At 37.8% G+C, this 15963-nt stretch overlaps 1 protein-coding gene across 2 annotated transcripts in view; it reads left to right on the forward strand.

The window, feature by feature from the left end:
* Window positions 1-15963, forward strand: part of Fmr1 (synaptic functional regulator FMR1) — a 604856-nt gene that overhangs the window by 446767 nt on the left and 142126 nt on the right. For both annotated transcript variants that reach the window (XM_067136974.2, XM_067136973.2), the window contains one exon: window positions 2742-2942. In XM_067136974.2, the coding sequence (XP_066993075.1) occupies window positions 2742-2942 (201 nt within the window). The remainder of the gene's footprint in view (window positions 1-2741; window positions 2943-15963) is intronic.

A 15963-nucleotide genomic window follows, 5' to 3' on the forward strand; every position in this document is an offset into this window, starting at 1 on the left:
ACAAACAGAATGATAGGTCCAACCCAGGAAACTATCGACCTATCTCAGTACCCCTTGCATGACACCATTATCAGCTGCGATCAAATCCTCTATCGTTGAAACAGAAGGTCAATGGGAGACTAACTGTGCAACTCAAGATCTGCAGTCCCTAAGTAAGCTTGCAAAGTTTGCTGTCAATGCTACAGTATATTAAATTAAGTTGAACTACTTACTGTATAGTAATAGCTGTTTATCTGGTCTCCAGGCTAGTCGCCTACTGAGCAGTCTTACGACCAAATTGTAAAGCACCTTCAGATTCTTTCTAGTACAGTGGGATCTGGATATTCAGTTGCAACATTTATGGTGCTTATGATCTTATACTAAAATGATCTATTTGCAGATTTTTCCTAAATGAACATAATTGATGTTTTTAAATCTTTTCTTGAATTCTTTGTTCCCTTTATGTTCGAAGTGGCATTCCATTGTAAATGAATTCTTTATTACTGTTGTGTTCGAAGTGGCATTCCACTGGAACTGTGATAACCTGCAGTTTTGAAAAGGAGTATTGGGTAAAAAGAAGTATTCGTGTGTGGTAGTTACTATTTCCATCTACCGAACTGGAGTGAAATTGGTTCAGATACGATTCCTCTTTTACCCCTTTGAATTATTCCTCATCCATTACTATATTCCAGTCAAGGAAACATTGTCTTGGGCCATGAATCAAGTCTTAGGTGGATTTTCCTCGACCTCTTTTTCGTTTTATTTGCCGTTTCGGTACTTGTTTTGGCATCACATCACATTAACATGTCCTAACTGCATCAGATCCAATATTTAAATTCACATTTTGACCTTCATTTATTTCTACACATCTTCATTTCACCTCCCCACTTGACTTCTGGTACACATTTTTAAAACCATCCAGTCTTGAATTTTCCATTAATTTACTTCTGTAGTCCTGCAGGCTCACCACTACTATTGAGATAATTGTCTGTGATTTTTGTTACTCCTCTTACCTTCTTTCATAGTGGGCATGGTAGGCCAAGGTGGTCATGGTTTATATCCTTATCTAAGCATGTGAGATTTTGGACTGCAAGTAACAGTCGGCTCATTCTCATACCTTTGTATGCACATTTTGCATACTGCTCGACACACATGCAGTCGGTAATTTTTCAAACTGGTTCAACCTGCATTTGCATCTGCACTATTTCTGTGATTCCTCTTGACGTTTCCAATCTTTTGGAAAAGTAGAATACAATAGTTATTCTTCTATAATTTATATATCATCTTACCATCTTGAGAAAATATTTGATATAGCCTCCTTTCACATGCATTTTTTGGAGCATGTCTCTTTCCAGAAACTTTCTAGTAATCTCCAAGTCCCACCTGCCTTTATAATTTCCTCTTCATCTTTTCCTGCATTTGTTTTTTCCCTTTCATTCTTGACCGTAGCATTATCCTTTCCTCATATGTCTCCTATGATGAAATATGTTTGAATGTCACTTTTGTTAAGTACAGCAATAATGTACCGGTAGCGTATTAGTTCATACTTCTGTTTGATATGTAGTGTCTCGATTTCCTTACTATGTATAATTCCACATATAGCATATAGGCCTAAACAAGGGGTACCGTTCAGTAACAGCATCAAATAGATAGTAATTTTTGCACTATTTACCTTCGGATAAAATGAGCTTACATATTTTTTAATTTTGAAATTTCTTCATTGTACAGCTATCCCCTATCATGAAAACATTTTTCTTTACATATACCATATAAATGGTGTTTTACCATTGACAATGAATTACGTAAAACATCTAAACAAATATCTTTTAAAAATGAAACAGTAATACCAAAATGGAGGAAAAATTAACTGAAAATTTTGTACCAGATCATCGCACATCGAAGAGTAACCCAGTCACCTCCCAGCAATAATTTAATCGTAAGAAAGGAAAATTGTATAATTATGAAGTTATTGTCTTTTTGGAATTAGTTTCCCTTTCCTGTACAGTCCCCAAGTCGTAGCTGCTTTTAACCTGCTGCACTGGAAATAGGATCCTTAGAAAATACACATCCTTCAACATCATTTTTACATAATGTTGGTTACTGCAGTGGAAATTGGCATACCAGTTCTTTGGAAACCATTCTTGTTTAACGGTATTCTTCTCTTGCATGTCTTTAGACTTAAACTAATTTTTTGTTGTTGTCCTGAATGAACTTTGGAGAACAGAATGATATTTCCTAACATTGTTGCCATTGATGCTTTCACGGCCCGTAATTATAGACATGATATAGGCTTTTGGGCTTGTGCCGTGTCAGGAAAATAAGGTGAAATTCTTTACGTTTCGCAGAAAACTTTGCTGTGCGTCATGAGAAGAAAATCTCAACTGTCCACGAGAAAGACTTCTAAAACAATAAGTTTTGAATTTAGATGTTACCTAATAGCAGTGGAAATGGTATATTCATTCGTCACCAGAAAGCTCCCTGGACGTTGTACAGCGCTAGCGTTCGAAGCGGAAGCTGACGGAACCACCAGAATCAGTCTGAGAGGGTCACATAACAGGCTTACGCCCATAGGAAGGTATGACATTGACACAAGCCTGGAATAAAACGCCTGGTTCCGTCAGCTTCAGTTTTCACTGAAACGTAAAGAATTTCACCTTATTTTCTTGACACAGCATAAGCCCAAAAGCCTATTTCATGTCTTTCTAACATTTATGTACTATTTGCATTGGTACATTTTTAAGCTATTACATATGTTTGTCTAGGCTCCAGACATGCAACACCTGATACTGCTGATGAACGTGTAAGAGACTTGCCTCCTCGTCAACACCAGTATCAAACAGCACCTCGCCAGAATCAACCCCGGCAGTCCGTTCGCAGAGATCATCGTCGGGATGAACGGCGACGCATGACAGATGAGGAAGACACTGTTATGGACAGCCAAGATGTATCTAGTGTGGATCGGGGTGAGTAGTCTATTTATTTAGTTTCTAGTATAGTTCTGATATATTGGGTAGAAACTTGGTACCTTCTGGGTGAGTGAGCTACAATTCATTGTGTTAATCTGTTTGCATGAATGTTTCCAGTTATGTGCATGATCTTTTTTTATTACTTTCAAATTTTATGAATCAACCTATTAATGTCTTGAAATAAGTTTATACTATTTTGTATTTATAGCATTGATATAAAAAAATTCAGAACGCAAAATTGATTAGAATATGTGGTTTGAAACCTTTCTCATTTGCTTTTCAGATGTATATCCTTTGCCTTACCCCTCTTTTAACGAAATTTGATTTTGCACGTTCTTTTGTTTCATCCTTGTTTGATGTATTCCTTTCCATGTATTATTCAAAGGTATTGCTTGAACTGAACTGTCTATTGACTGGTCGCATGTTAACACGTTGACATATCAGCTTGGTAAGTTTTTCCTTTTCTTGAGTAAATTTTCTTTTATGTTAGAAATCTTCTGGACTCTGCTTTAGTGTTTTTATGGGCTGCCTTATGCAACATGGTTGTATAGTGTTCTTCATGATTTGTAACCTTTCAGTGTCCTGATTTCTGTATGAACAACATTATAACTGTTTGAAGATTTATTGTTCTTGAAAGAAAGTGGGAGGATGGTGTCTTCTAAACAGTCAATATGTTTTGTTTGAAGAAGTAATTTACAAAATAATACCAGTTCAGTTACCCCTGCTGGGCTGAGTGGCTCAGACTGTTGAGGCGCTGGCCTTCTGGCCCTAACTTGGCAGGTTTGATCCTGGCTCAATCCGGAGGTATTTGAAGGTGCTCAAATACATCTGCTTCATGTCGGTAGATTTACTGGCACGTTAAAGAACTCCTGTGTGACTAAATTCTGGTACCTCGGCAGCTCTGAAAACCATAAAAGAAGTTAGTGGGATGTAAAGCCAATAACATTATTATCAGTTAACCCTTGTTGTAATGCCGTCGTTCGTTCAGGGCATAGTTGTTTCAATAAAGTGGGTGGTGTTAAATTTGAAAATGTACTAGCATTAGGGCCTAGGAAAAAGGAACGTACCCAAAGGCAAAGCAAGGTGAACCGAGGTTAGGGAGTTTCCCATTTGTAAATTCATCTGTCGTTTATTCTAAGGTAGCAAAGTACCGGGTAACAAAATATTCACAAAAACGTAACTGAAGCACCTTACAACAGTAAACCAGTAAATCTCTATTGGCCTCGCATGATTCAGTACAACAGAACAGAATATCTTTTACTAAAAGTAATACAAATTACAAAAACAAAAAACAAAAAAAATCTTTCAGCTGGCCTGTAGGTACCTGGGCTACGAGCCCAGTACACAGGGAAGCACAACTCTTAACCAATTACATGCCCATTCGCTGCCACAAGCATTAACCTTTCACTCAACATACACATACGACATACACCCCGATGCTTGCAGCCCAGCAGCCTCGGGTCAAAAGGAACCCCTAAGTTGATGCTTTGATCAAGTGAAAAATAATTACGATCTTCAATTGCTGGACACAACCAGCCACTTAAACTATGCTTGAGAGTGTAAGGGGAAGGAACAGGAGGGGGAACAACCAATGTCGAAACAGAAAATAACGTACCAATAAAATGCACTGAAATCATAGTGTAAGGCACACTTCAAGTATCTGTAAGCGTGTTTGAGTCTTGGAGAATAATTCAAAGATAATTTCTTGTTTTACAATTTTTTTAAATAACTAATGAACAACACGTCTCTGACAACCTACCCACCTGAGTCTGGGCTGGTTAATTGAAGGAGATATAATATACACACTTGCGTTGCGCTGAATTTAATACTAATACTTCACGCTCTAGTTGTCGACATAACACGCAGCTCTCAATATGTACCATAATAAGCACGATAACTTGTAAAGAAATGCTTATCTAAAAATCTTAAAGCATTACAATACAGTGGTGAAACCAGAATGTCTTTACGCAAGTGACTGTCTAGTTTTGAACTATGGTTCAGATAAACTGGAAGTACTAGAAAGAAGAATGGTGAGAAAAATCTTAGGACCAATGAAAACAACAGAACAATAGAAAACAAGAAGTAACAAGGAAATATACCAGAACATAGAAAATGTTACAGAAACAAAAAGAAAAAGGAGATAGTTATTTTTTGGACATATCTATAGAATGAATGAAACAGATTGACAAAACAGAAATTCAAGTACCTTTGGGAGAAAAAGTACACAATGAGCCAGGTACAAGAGGTCAAGAAAGATTTAAAAAGAAATAAGATAAGGGAAGAGTACGTTATATATATATATATATATATAGAGAGAGAGAGAGAGAGAGAGAGAGAGGGGGAATTTTAAAACGAAAGTTTTAAGAATGGAAGGATTCTAAGGAAGAATGAAAAGGAAACCTGGTCCAAAATGGTCTGAGGAGAGAAGACTAAAACATCATGCAATGATGAAGGAATACTGCGAAGAACAAAAGAGGAAACAACAGGGAAGGATGAATTGAAATTGACGTGTGGTCCCTAGCACCTCATCATAAAGACGAAGAGGAATTATTCAGCTCTCTCTCTCATTCTGCAACGATTATTTTCTCCTGTGGATTGGGGTGGTAAATTAGTATCCACAGCATCGCCTGCCTATCAAAAGAGGTGACTAAAAGAGGCCCCGGGGGCTCTTAATTAATTGAAGAAAGATTAGGTAAACAACTGATAAACAATCTGCCACCTGGGTAACAGCCATAAAAGTATATCAGTGGTGATTGATTGATTGATTGATTGATTGATTGATTGATTGATTGATTGAGCAAGCATGGGTTGGCGACCGTGGGGCCCTTAGCAGAATCCAGGCATTGCATCCATTTACTTGTGCCTTACATTCCCTTGTCCTAGCCGACCTTCCTTAGTCAACTCTTGTTCTTTTCCAACCCCGAGAGTATTATGTTTCCAAGGCCAAGAGATTCTTTCATTTTCACACCCTTCTTGGCTCTTGTCTTTCTTTGGCCAATATCTTCATGTGTTGTTTTTTTTCCCCTGTAATTAGTACTAATAGAATATGGTTGCCAAGGTTTACTTCCTCCAAAACAGTATCACCACCACCACCACCTTCATTGTTTTCAACTCTTACTGATTTGTGCTGGTCGTTTACACGGGTTCTTGACTGGAAAAGAACCACTATCACAAAATATCATCAGTGATCCTAACTCTAGCAATCTTGCATCATTTTAACCCATTGCCTGGCAATGACGGATAATTCCGTAATAGTCTGCAGAAATTTACGTCCACTCTCTTTATTGCTTTGTTGAGGTTTCCCAGGGATACCTATCAATATTTCTTTGCAATCCCAACATGTCTACGAGATGTTGGTAATCGTATTTCAGCTATCTTTGCCCTGCAGCTATGTATTTCACCGCCAGAGAGTTTAATATGATCGAGTAAATTGCCGCGTAAAGCTTTAGTGAAGGTAAAGTCAACATCATGGCCGAGTCGGATGAAGCTAGAATATTACGTTTTTTGGAGAAAAGCTATATCAGTGACGGTTTTTCGGATGAAAGTGATACTAAATTACCTTCGAGTGACGTTAGCATTAGTAGTTCCGAAGAATTAGATGACATTATTGAAGAAAATGAAGGCAGGGACGCAGGTGGGCATGTGCATAACCTAGAAGACTGGAACGTACCAAATAATATGCGGTGCATTAAAGATGGAGAACTGAACTCTGTGGTAGCAAGAAGATTAGGGGAGAATCCAGGGAAGGCAGAGGTGCTAGGTGAGTTTTTGACTGACAAATTCTGAGAACTTGTAAAGAATGAAACTAATGCTAATGTGTCAAAAGGTTTGTTAGACGAGTTTCAGAAAGTGTATGTGCCTGGAAAAGGCATAAGTACTGATGAAAGTCTGAAGTTCAGGGGGCGTTTTGGCACTCGGTTCAATTCAACCCTTCAAAAATAGCATGTTTCAGTATAAAATTCTATAAAGTCTGCTGCTCTGACACTAGCTGATGCTGGAAGTTTTGTATATGTTGGAAAAGAGCCTCAGTATGTAGATGGGACAGGTGATGCCAGAAGACCACTGTGTAGTGAGGCAATTGTTCTTGAATTGTATGATGAATTACTAGGATCATGCAGGACTATTTATATATGGGCTATTGGTATAGTTCACCTACTTTTTTCAGGGACCTGATAATGAAAAATATCAATGTCATTGTAATTGTATGCCCAAACCGGAAATTCATACCACCCCATTTTGCAGCAATGAACATCAAGAAAGGAGAACTGACTTTTGCCTCAGCAAATGGCATCCTTGCCACAAAATAGGTGGATAAAAAGAATGTACATCTTCTATCAACAATGCATCAGACTAATTTTGTGGAAACTAGAAACAAAAGGGGCAAACTTGTTCTGAAACCAAACATGGTTGTGGACTACAATTCTGGAATGAGTGGTGTTGATTCACATGACCAACGCCTTGCATCATACCCCCTTAGATGATATATCAAAGGGTATAAGAAAATACACTTTCATGTGTTCAACATGGCAATGCAAAATGCTAGCGTCATTCATCAAATGCTGAATCCTGGAAAAAAGAGGCCCAGCTTTTCCACTTTCAGGGTTGATGTTGCAGAGTAAATTTTGGAGGGTGGTGTTCTGCCTGATTATCCAACCAGAGGCTGGCCCAGTACAGGAAATTCACCAGGAAGGTTACAAGGAAAACATTGCATTCACTTCCCTGTCAAAATAACAGCAAGCAAGGCATCTCCATCTATAAGGTACAAGGTCTGCTATGACTGCAGAGGAAAAACTCCCCAGGGAAAAAATAGGGGTGAATGCCGTTATGAATATGATAAGTGTAAGGTGGCACTGCATGTAGACGAGTGTTATAAGATATACCACACTGTGTTGAACTATTGTTAGAATGTGAACTGTGTTTGTGTGTTAACTTGCTGTAGCAAAAACCAATTTTGCCATTTGGAGAAAATAGTGGCAAATTTTAATTTTTGATTTGATAAATTTGGTGAGCCAAGTAGTCAACACTAGCATTGCACTTTGCCTAGTCGCATAGGTGCATGATACAATATATCAACCTATGCATTTTAAATAATGGCATCTCACTGCTTGGCTCATTGACACATGTGGAGCATGAGTTAATATTCTTTTCAAAAGGCTTATCATAGTTACAAGTAACTATTCTCATTTTGGTTCCGTATTGAAGTTGACGTATATCTCAAATATTATTCTAATATTTATTAGGTCCACCTGTTCAATACAATACAATATAATCCACTATTTCATGTGGTTAAAATTTATACATAATACATAAAAGTCAATGGTACATGTTTAACCCTTTTTTATGGGCATCATCAGCTTATATCAATCTTAAAAATTAATGGATATGGAATCTTTCCAATCTTATAAACTATAGAGTAAAATGTTGGACAATGATTTCATAAAATATTATACTATAATGTCTAAAATAACGATATTGCACCAAAGTGTGTTTAAAAAAAACTGTGAATTAACAGTTTTTGAAGATTAAAACTTGGTTAATCATGAATATTTGAGCGTTTAAAACCAAAATGGATCCTCTTCTTATATATCAAGACTGTGACGGCCTTGAGTGTAAGCACAATCATCAAAGGGGGATGTTTGTTCCACTCCCATAGCATGAGTCCAAGATTGTAAAATCACTGTCAGTTATTTAAATCAGAAGTGTGAACGTAACAAATATGTTAAAATGTGTATGGTTGATATATCTGAAAGTCGTAGAAGAGAAAATGGAACTTCTTGTGGAGGCATTGCTAATGATAAAATGTTGTGTCAAAGCTAGCGGATGTCAGTAATTATATTGGTGCGGTAATCAATTAGATCCAAAAGACGGTCAGGTGGGTGTTATTAACCCCGTTGAAACATTTGTTGGAAGAAATGATCAAGTTTTTTCATACGGTGCGTGTTAAGTACGTCGGGCTGTTCCAGCAACGCTAGCTTGACTGAGCTTTCTACTTCTAGGCTTATCAGAGACCGATCCTCCACCCCACACACTTCCTGTAAGAAGATTGATGAGTTGATGCCAATTTGGATCAGTTTTCATGCAGTTATTTCGAAAGGAGTTTTTGAATGAATAATCTAATATAGTAAAATGAAATAATCAATTAAGTGATTATTTTGTATTTAGTAATCCCAGTGCTTCGATGACTACAGTGGGGTTTAGAATGAAGCTTAGTAATTGTCGTCCCTCTTACTATTCCTGTATGATAATATATGTGAAGCGATTTTACAGTTTTATGAGGGTGGCCCAGAAAATAATGCAGCACAATTTTTTTTTTCTCAGCCCCCAACAATGGAACGAATGTAAAACTTTAGATATGAATTCTTTGAAGTTTTCAGAGTTTGCATGCAAAGTTTCCGCTTCTTCCTACAAATAGTTGAATGGTGGAACATCCCTCGAACTCTATTATATTAAATAACTTACTTGCAGCTGTGGTTCAACATGGCGTCTGTAAGTGATGTATGTTACAAGCAGCGTATCATCATTGGATTTCTCACTAAGGAGCAAGAAATGGTTGGAAACATTCACAAACATTTATGTGCAGTTTATGGAGCATCATCAGTCACAGAAGTACAGTTAGTCGCTGGGCACAGAGGTTGATACCATCTGAAAGCAGTTCGGCAGAGCTCCAAGATTTTCAGCGGTCGGAGAGGCCACCCACGGCTTTCATACCTGACAAGATGCAGTGTGCTGATGTGCTCATTCGCGAGGACAGACACAAAATGACCGAACATTTGGTGCGGGAGCTTTCAATCAGCAAAATGTAGATGTAATCATCAGTGCTCTTGATTAAGCAAAAAGGTGTTCACGATGGGTTCTGCGCTGTCTTACGGAGGAACACAAAACTCTCAGAACTTTTTTTTTCTGATTTGCTGCAACGTTTTGAAGCTGAGTGGGGAGCCTACTTGTCCTGGATTGTGACGGGTGATGAAACCTGAGTTCACCATTTTGTGCCCAAAATAAAACTGCACCATCCTGACTCTCCACAGAAGGAAAACTTCAAAGAAACTGCTTCCTCTGGTAAGGTCATGATGATGAAGAGGTGATTCGCACAGTGAAGAAATGGCTTCATGAACACAACAAGAAGTGGTACTGGCAGGGCATACATGCCCTTGTGTCTCGATGGAGGAAGGCCATATAAACGGGAAGGAGATTACGTGGAAAAATAGGGAGTGTAGAAGAAACACAATTCTTTCTTGTGTATAATTGTTGAATAAGAAAAATGTGCTGCAAAAGTTTCTGGGCTAACCTAGTATATTTGTAGTAGTTGTTAGAAGGGATCACCTCTGTGGGTTGATGGTTTGACAACTATATTTCAGGTTTAGTTTTCAGTGATTGCTTACATTTCACCTCGGTGTTTCAGTGATGTTGCAGGCTTGTCTATTGAGCATGGTCCTCTGCCTTATCATTAGAGGACTTTTTGAGATGACAAGTTCTTTGTTATAATATGGTTTATTAAATTCAGTGGAATGTTTGAAAAGGGCATTCGTGTATAATTCGTAACTTAATTTCAATGGCATACCCTCTGTGTAGGGTGTAACAATAAGGTATGGGCAAAATTTCAGGATACATTTCTCACAAGTATAAGATAAAAATTTGTTGTATAGATGTGGATCTGAAAATGCCTTATTTGCAGGTTAGAACTAATTTCTAGAACTCTACATCATTATTCATTAATCATGGGAAACACTCAGGAACAGAATGTACCAGCGTACCATATGAAAGTCTTTCTTACATGAAATGTTCAAAATGCCCTCCGTTAACATTGATATGTGCATATGAATACTCCAGGATACATGAGGACATCTGGTTTCAATGCGACAACAGGTTGATTATGTTGCATATGCAACATAATCAATTAAGATCTAATTTAACATCAATCTATTCCATCTTAATTTATCACCAACTGCTTTTCATTTTATAGAAGTGTTCAACAAATTATTTATATATCAAGACAGTGATTTATATTTATTGAAGTATACCAACAATTCATAAGAATTTTCAAGTGCTGTGTTATTTCCCCAAGATTGTGGATATTGAATATTGTATCAGAACTTGTCAAGTATTATGCTATCTATTTTTGTTATATGTATGGCCAATTAGTTTAAGATCTTATGGCTGATGATGGCCTAATATCAATAGGCTGAAACTCGTACCATGATTAAAATAAATTGTATTGATTAGGTGGATTACTACAATAATCCATAAACTCTTTGCACCTTATTTTCTTGTTGTGCGTGCTTCATATTACTACATATATTTAAATCTAATACTTTTTAATGATAAACATTTTGAAAGATTGCCTCGTAGTGAGACACTATGGGAGGCAGGCTGTCTGGCTCCACTTAAACAGATATACTGGCATTTAAGGACATTCTATTTACTTGCCATATAGGAATACTGTCCGGGTCTTCCTGTTATTTTTCTTGCGTCACCATGATTCTTGATGGCTCTGTGTATAACACGTCAGCGTACTGTGTCATAGTTGTTACATAGTCTCATAGATCAAGTGTGAATGCCACGTACAATATACGCCCTTAAGTACGTTCACAAGTCTCGGTACCACCTTCATTGTTTGGTTCACTTTGCGGTGTCTTTACCCGTGTAAACTTCTGCAGCATAGATGTAAGCTGTTTACACTTTGGAGAGGAACCCTATCTCAATTTTGTATTTTCTTTTTGGTTTTAATGGTAAATATTGCCTGCAGAGAGACTTTTCCCAAGGAACTAGATTTTCACCCACAGTACTTTCATCAGTGGTATTTCTGGGGTCACTGGAGCCACCCGGGATCGTTTTGGTTTTGACCAGTGTTTAGGCCGAGTGCCTTTCCTGATGCCTGTAAATTTTCAGGTGAAATTTCCAAACTGGGAGCAACCAGGATTTAAACCTCAGCCATTGGAGTGGAAAGCCAGTAGCTAAGTCACTGATATCAACATGCAGCCTCTCCAAGTCTCTCAACCATAGTATTATTGTTATACTGATTTTTTTTTTTTTTTTTTTGACATGAACTTGTTGAAATCTGACCATTTGGTCACAAACTTGTCATAGTATGTACTCGTATAGGCTGGTCCGTCTTCCCTGTTATATTGCCTCAGATTGCCTAATAAATTGTCAAAGAGATTTTGCAGCTTGAAACACAGCACAGCCATCAGTTTCACTCTACTCTTCTTGGAGGGATTTGCCTTCTTATTTGTTAGACACCAGCCAACAAAACTAAACCTGTAAATATTCAGCACCTGCATTAAAAAAATTAAAAAATACTATTTTGCTTTACTTTGTATGTCGTTCCATCACATATAGGTCATGTGACAACTATCGGATAGAAAGAAAGTGACTATGGATTTGATTACGGTACAGTCCCAGCATTTGCTTGGTGTAAAAATGGGAAACCACGGAAAGCATATTCAGGGCTGCCAACCGTGGGTTTCAAACCCACTGTACAGTCACTCACTCTGTTGCATTTTATTGTCAGCTATGACCACCAGCATTTGGCAGTTGCAAGAGGTACTACTTTTGTTGCTGTAATGTAAAAATACTGTATAACATACCAAGAAATCACTACTACATATATTTAGTAGAGTAGTGATTTTTTAATCTGTTATGGCCATTCTTCTCCTATCAAGCAGACAAGAAATATGCAGTTCTAAGAGGATGCAGTAGTTGCCCACTTGCAAGTATACAAGTAGATCAGAAAAGGCACAGTTTTCTACAAAATAGTATGTGAATTGGGACTAAGAAAACCTAGTCAATTCGTCGCTAAGAACCTTTGATATTTTTTAGCAATGTTAAACCAGTAGGAGAAGCCTCTGTGGCCTAGGCGGCAGCGCGTCGGCCTCTCACCGCTGGATACCGTGGTTCAAATCCCGGTCACTCCATGTGAGATTTGTGCTGGACAAATCGGAGGTGTGACAGGTTTTTCTCCAGGTACTCTAGTTTTCCCTGTCATCTTTCATTCCAGCAATACTCTCCATTAACATTTCATTTGTCAGTCATTTATCGTTGCCCCAGAGGAGTGGGACAGGCTTTGGCAGCTGGCACATTTCCTATCCTCGCCACTAGATGGGGGCTTCATTCCATTCCTGACCCGGTCGAATGACTGGAAACAGGCTGTGGATTTTCATTTTAATCCAGTAGGGGAAAAAGAGAGACAACCTAGTCGAGTCAGGAAAAGTAGAAAATATATTCACGCCTGGAGTTTTTCTTTTGTACATTCTATAAGAATCTAATTTAGATACACTTATTGGTAAGTTATTATTTATTTAGTGTATGGCTTATAATGACGGGAGTGTCAGGGTTCTCTCCTACCCTGCCAACAAGCATTCTGTTTTTTTTTTCCATCTACAGAACTTGAACTGGCTAAATAACTACCGTATTCCACACTCCAGATAATTGCATTAAATACAGTCGAACCTTGATATCTCAAACCTCCATTACTCAAGTTTTCAGTATCTTGAAGTAACTTAAATTTCCCGGCTGTTTATCCTATTCTTCAGATGTATTTATTTCTCGATTTCTCGAAGCAAATATTTCCTCCCTTGAAGGAAAAAATACTCTGTAACTTGAATTTTGTGCAACATTAACTGTGCAATACAGCATTTGTGGTTTGTGAGAAAGAGTTAACAAGTAAAGAAAGGTTTATAGTGATGCTGGGATCTAATATGATGGGAACCAGAAAACTAAACCTTCTAGCAATCGGAAAATCAGCGATGCCTCGATGTTTCTTGGGCGTGAATTAACTACCGGTCACGTATGAAAGCAACTCCCGAAGTCGCATATGACAAGCTCCATTTACGAATCTCGGCTGCGTGGTATTGATGAGAAGTTTCAGCGTGAAGGGAGGAAAGGTTAACAGTAACAAACAGAAGAGACTAACGGATTTTTTCCAAAGATGTTAACAGAGGTATGGTTTTTGTTTCCCTACTGTATGTACTGTATCCTGTCTTCTGAAAAGTTACTATAATAAGTGTTAAATTAAAGTGATGCCATAAAATAGTTTGTATATTTTTAAATGCTGTTAAAAATAATGTATTCGGTATAAGCCCGTAGATACGTATGATTCAGTTATGTGCTATTCATGCTCAAAAACTGTATTGTTCATATCTTGAAATTTTAATAACTCGTAAAATTTAGCTCCTGAGGTGATTGGAGATATCGAGGTGCGACTGTACATGAAAATAGAAGATACCCAGGACATCAGTGAACCTAGAAGAATAAGATTCTCCGAATTGCAAGACGGCCTCTTTTTTTTTCTTTTTTTTTTTTCTTTTTTTTTTTTCCCCCGCCCCCTCAGAATCTCGTGTGAAAAATGAACAGTTTTCTTGCATTCGTGACCTACAGTAAAAACAATACTGGCAGCTACCATGGTTGCTTCCCTTCACGTCCCGCACGCGCATAAAACTAGACCTTCAATGTCCCTACCTTTGTTAGGTCTATAGGCTACATTGCTTGCCGCGGCAACCGGTTGTACAGTGTTTCTGTAATTCTTTGGAAATAGTGTAGAGGGAATAACATTCGACTTGGGGGGAGACAGACTCGCAGCGTGCGCGACCGGGCAAGCGACAATTCCTTGAGTATATTTATTTTAAATGTCCCTGTTTTAGGCTCTACAAAAATGTTTCTTAAATCCATAGAATGGCATCAAAATATGCAAGCCTTCGAATTCTTAGAAAGGCCATGGCTACTCAGTGGCTGACTTATAAGGCATCTACTTTAACCGGACACTTAGTCAAATTAACAGTTTTACAGATAGCAAGAATGTTTTTGCGGTGGATCATCGTGTTGCAAAAGCACTTGGAGCAGGTATAGCCGGCAAATTTTCAATGCCTTCTCATTGGTATTATGATGCCAATTTTAAGTTAATGGTTATTAAACACACGGAAATTAAGAATAAATCTGCAGCAGCAAGAAAATACAGCATAACTAAAGCTAATGTTCTGTGTTAGCATAAAGACTAAGACACCAGTAGCTTAAAAATGCTTAATGAACAAAAATTGCATTCACTGGTCCGCAACAAGGATGCTTTAACCCATTTGATTACCATGTCTCCAATTGTACACATTGATTTCCATTGCATTTCACGGAGAAAAATGGTGCTTGCTTGTAATTTCGTAAATGTTATCTCCGTACATACATATCTAGCCATCCAGTGTTATAGGATGTGCTGTTCTCTGCGAGAAACTTGACGAAGCGGAAGATATTGTAAGCAGGCATGATGGAAGTTACACACAAGACAGCCAGTAAGTTGCTGAATTTTATCTAATTTTACGACTTAGGAGCTGCATTTAATTATGGAAACTTTTAAAATGTTGATTACGAATATGTAAATTTGGTATTATGCAGAAGAAATGTGTGCAAATCACATTTACTTGAAGTATATCATGTTATAAATAGGTTTGTACAAATGTAGACAATATGACTGCATGGAGCAAATAACTAAATCAAGTTACTGAGGTGACGTAAAGCTATTTTTGCCATTGTTGAGGATGCATTATGGTGACATGAATCGTAATAAAGTGAGTATTACTCCAGAGATTTCCTAATTTTTTCTGAATTAGTATATGAGACAAAATGGTATTGTTTTCTCACAGTTCTCTCAGCTGATTCAATACTAAAGGTGCTGGAGAATGGAAATGTTTCCGATATAGAGGGTTGTGATACTGATGAAGAGGAACAAGATGATGATTTGTTTGACCAACTGCCAGCTCGAGGTGTGTTTAACATTACTCACTATTGTGGTTGTTGTTGGTTTTTCATTGAAATAATAGTAGGCCTCATGTACTAAAATTTTTTGTCAGGAGGTGATATGGTAGATGAAACACGCGATGTAGGTGACGATGGAAACCCCAACACTTGAGGAAAATGGTGAACCAGTGGAAGAGGATTCATGTTCATGGATGAACCTAACTCCAATGGAGACGTGGTGTTACATTCCAGGAGAAGATGCCACATTGAGAATAATAAAATTACAGCGCTTCCATACCCA

This window comes from Anabrus simplex, chromosome 1, assembly GCF_040414725.1.
Source record: "Anabrus simplex isolate iqAnaSimp1 chromosome 1, ASM4041472v1, whole genome shotgun sequence".
NCBI lineage: Eukaryota > Metazoa > Arthropoda > Insecta > Orthoptera > Tettigoniidae > Anabrus > Anabrus simplex.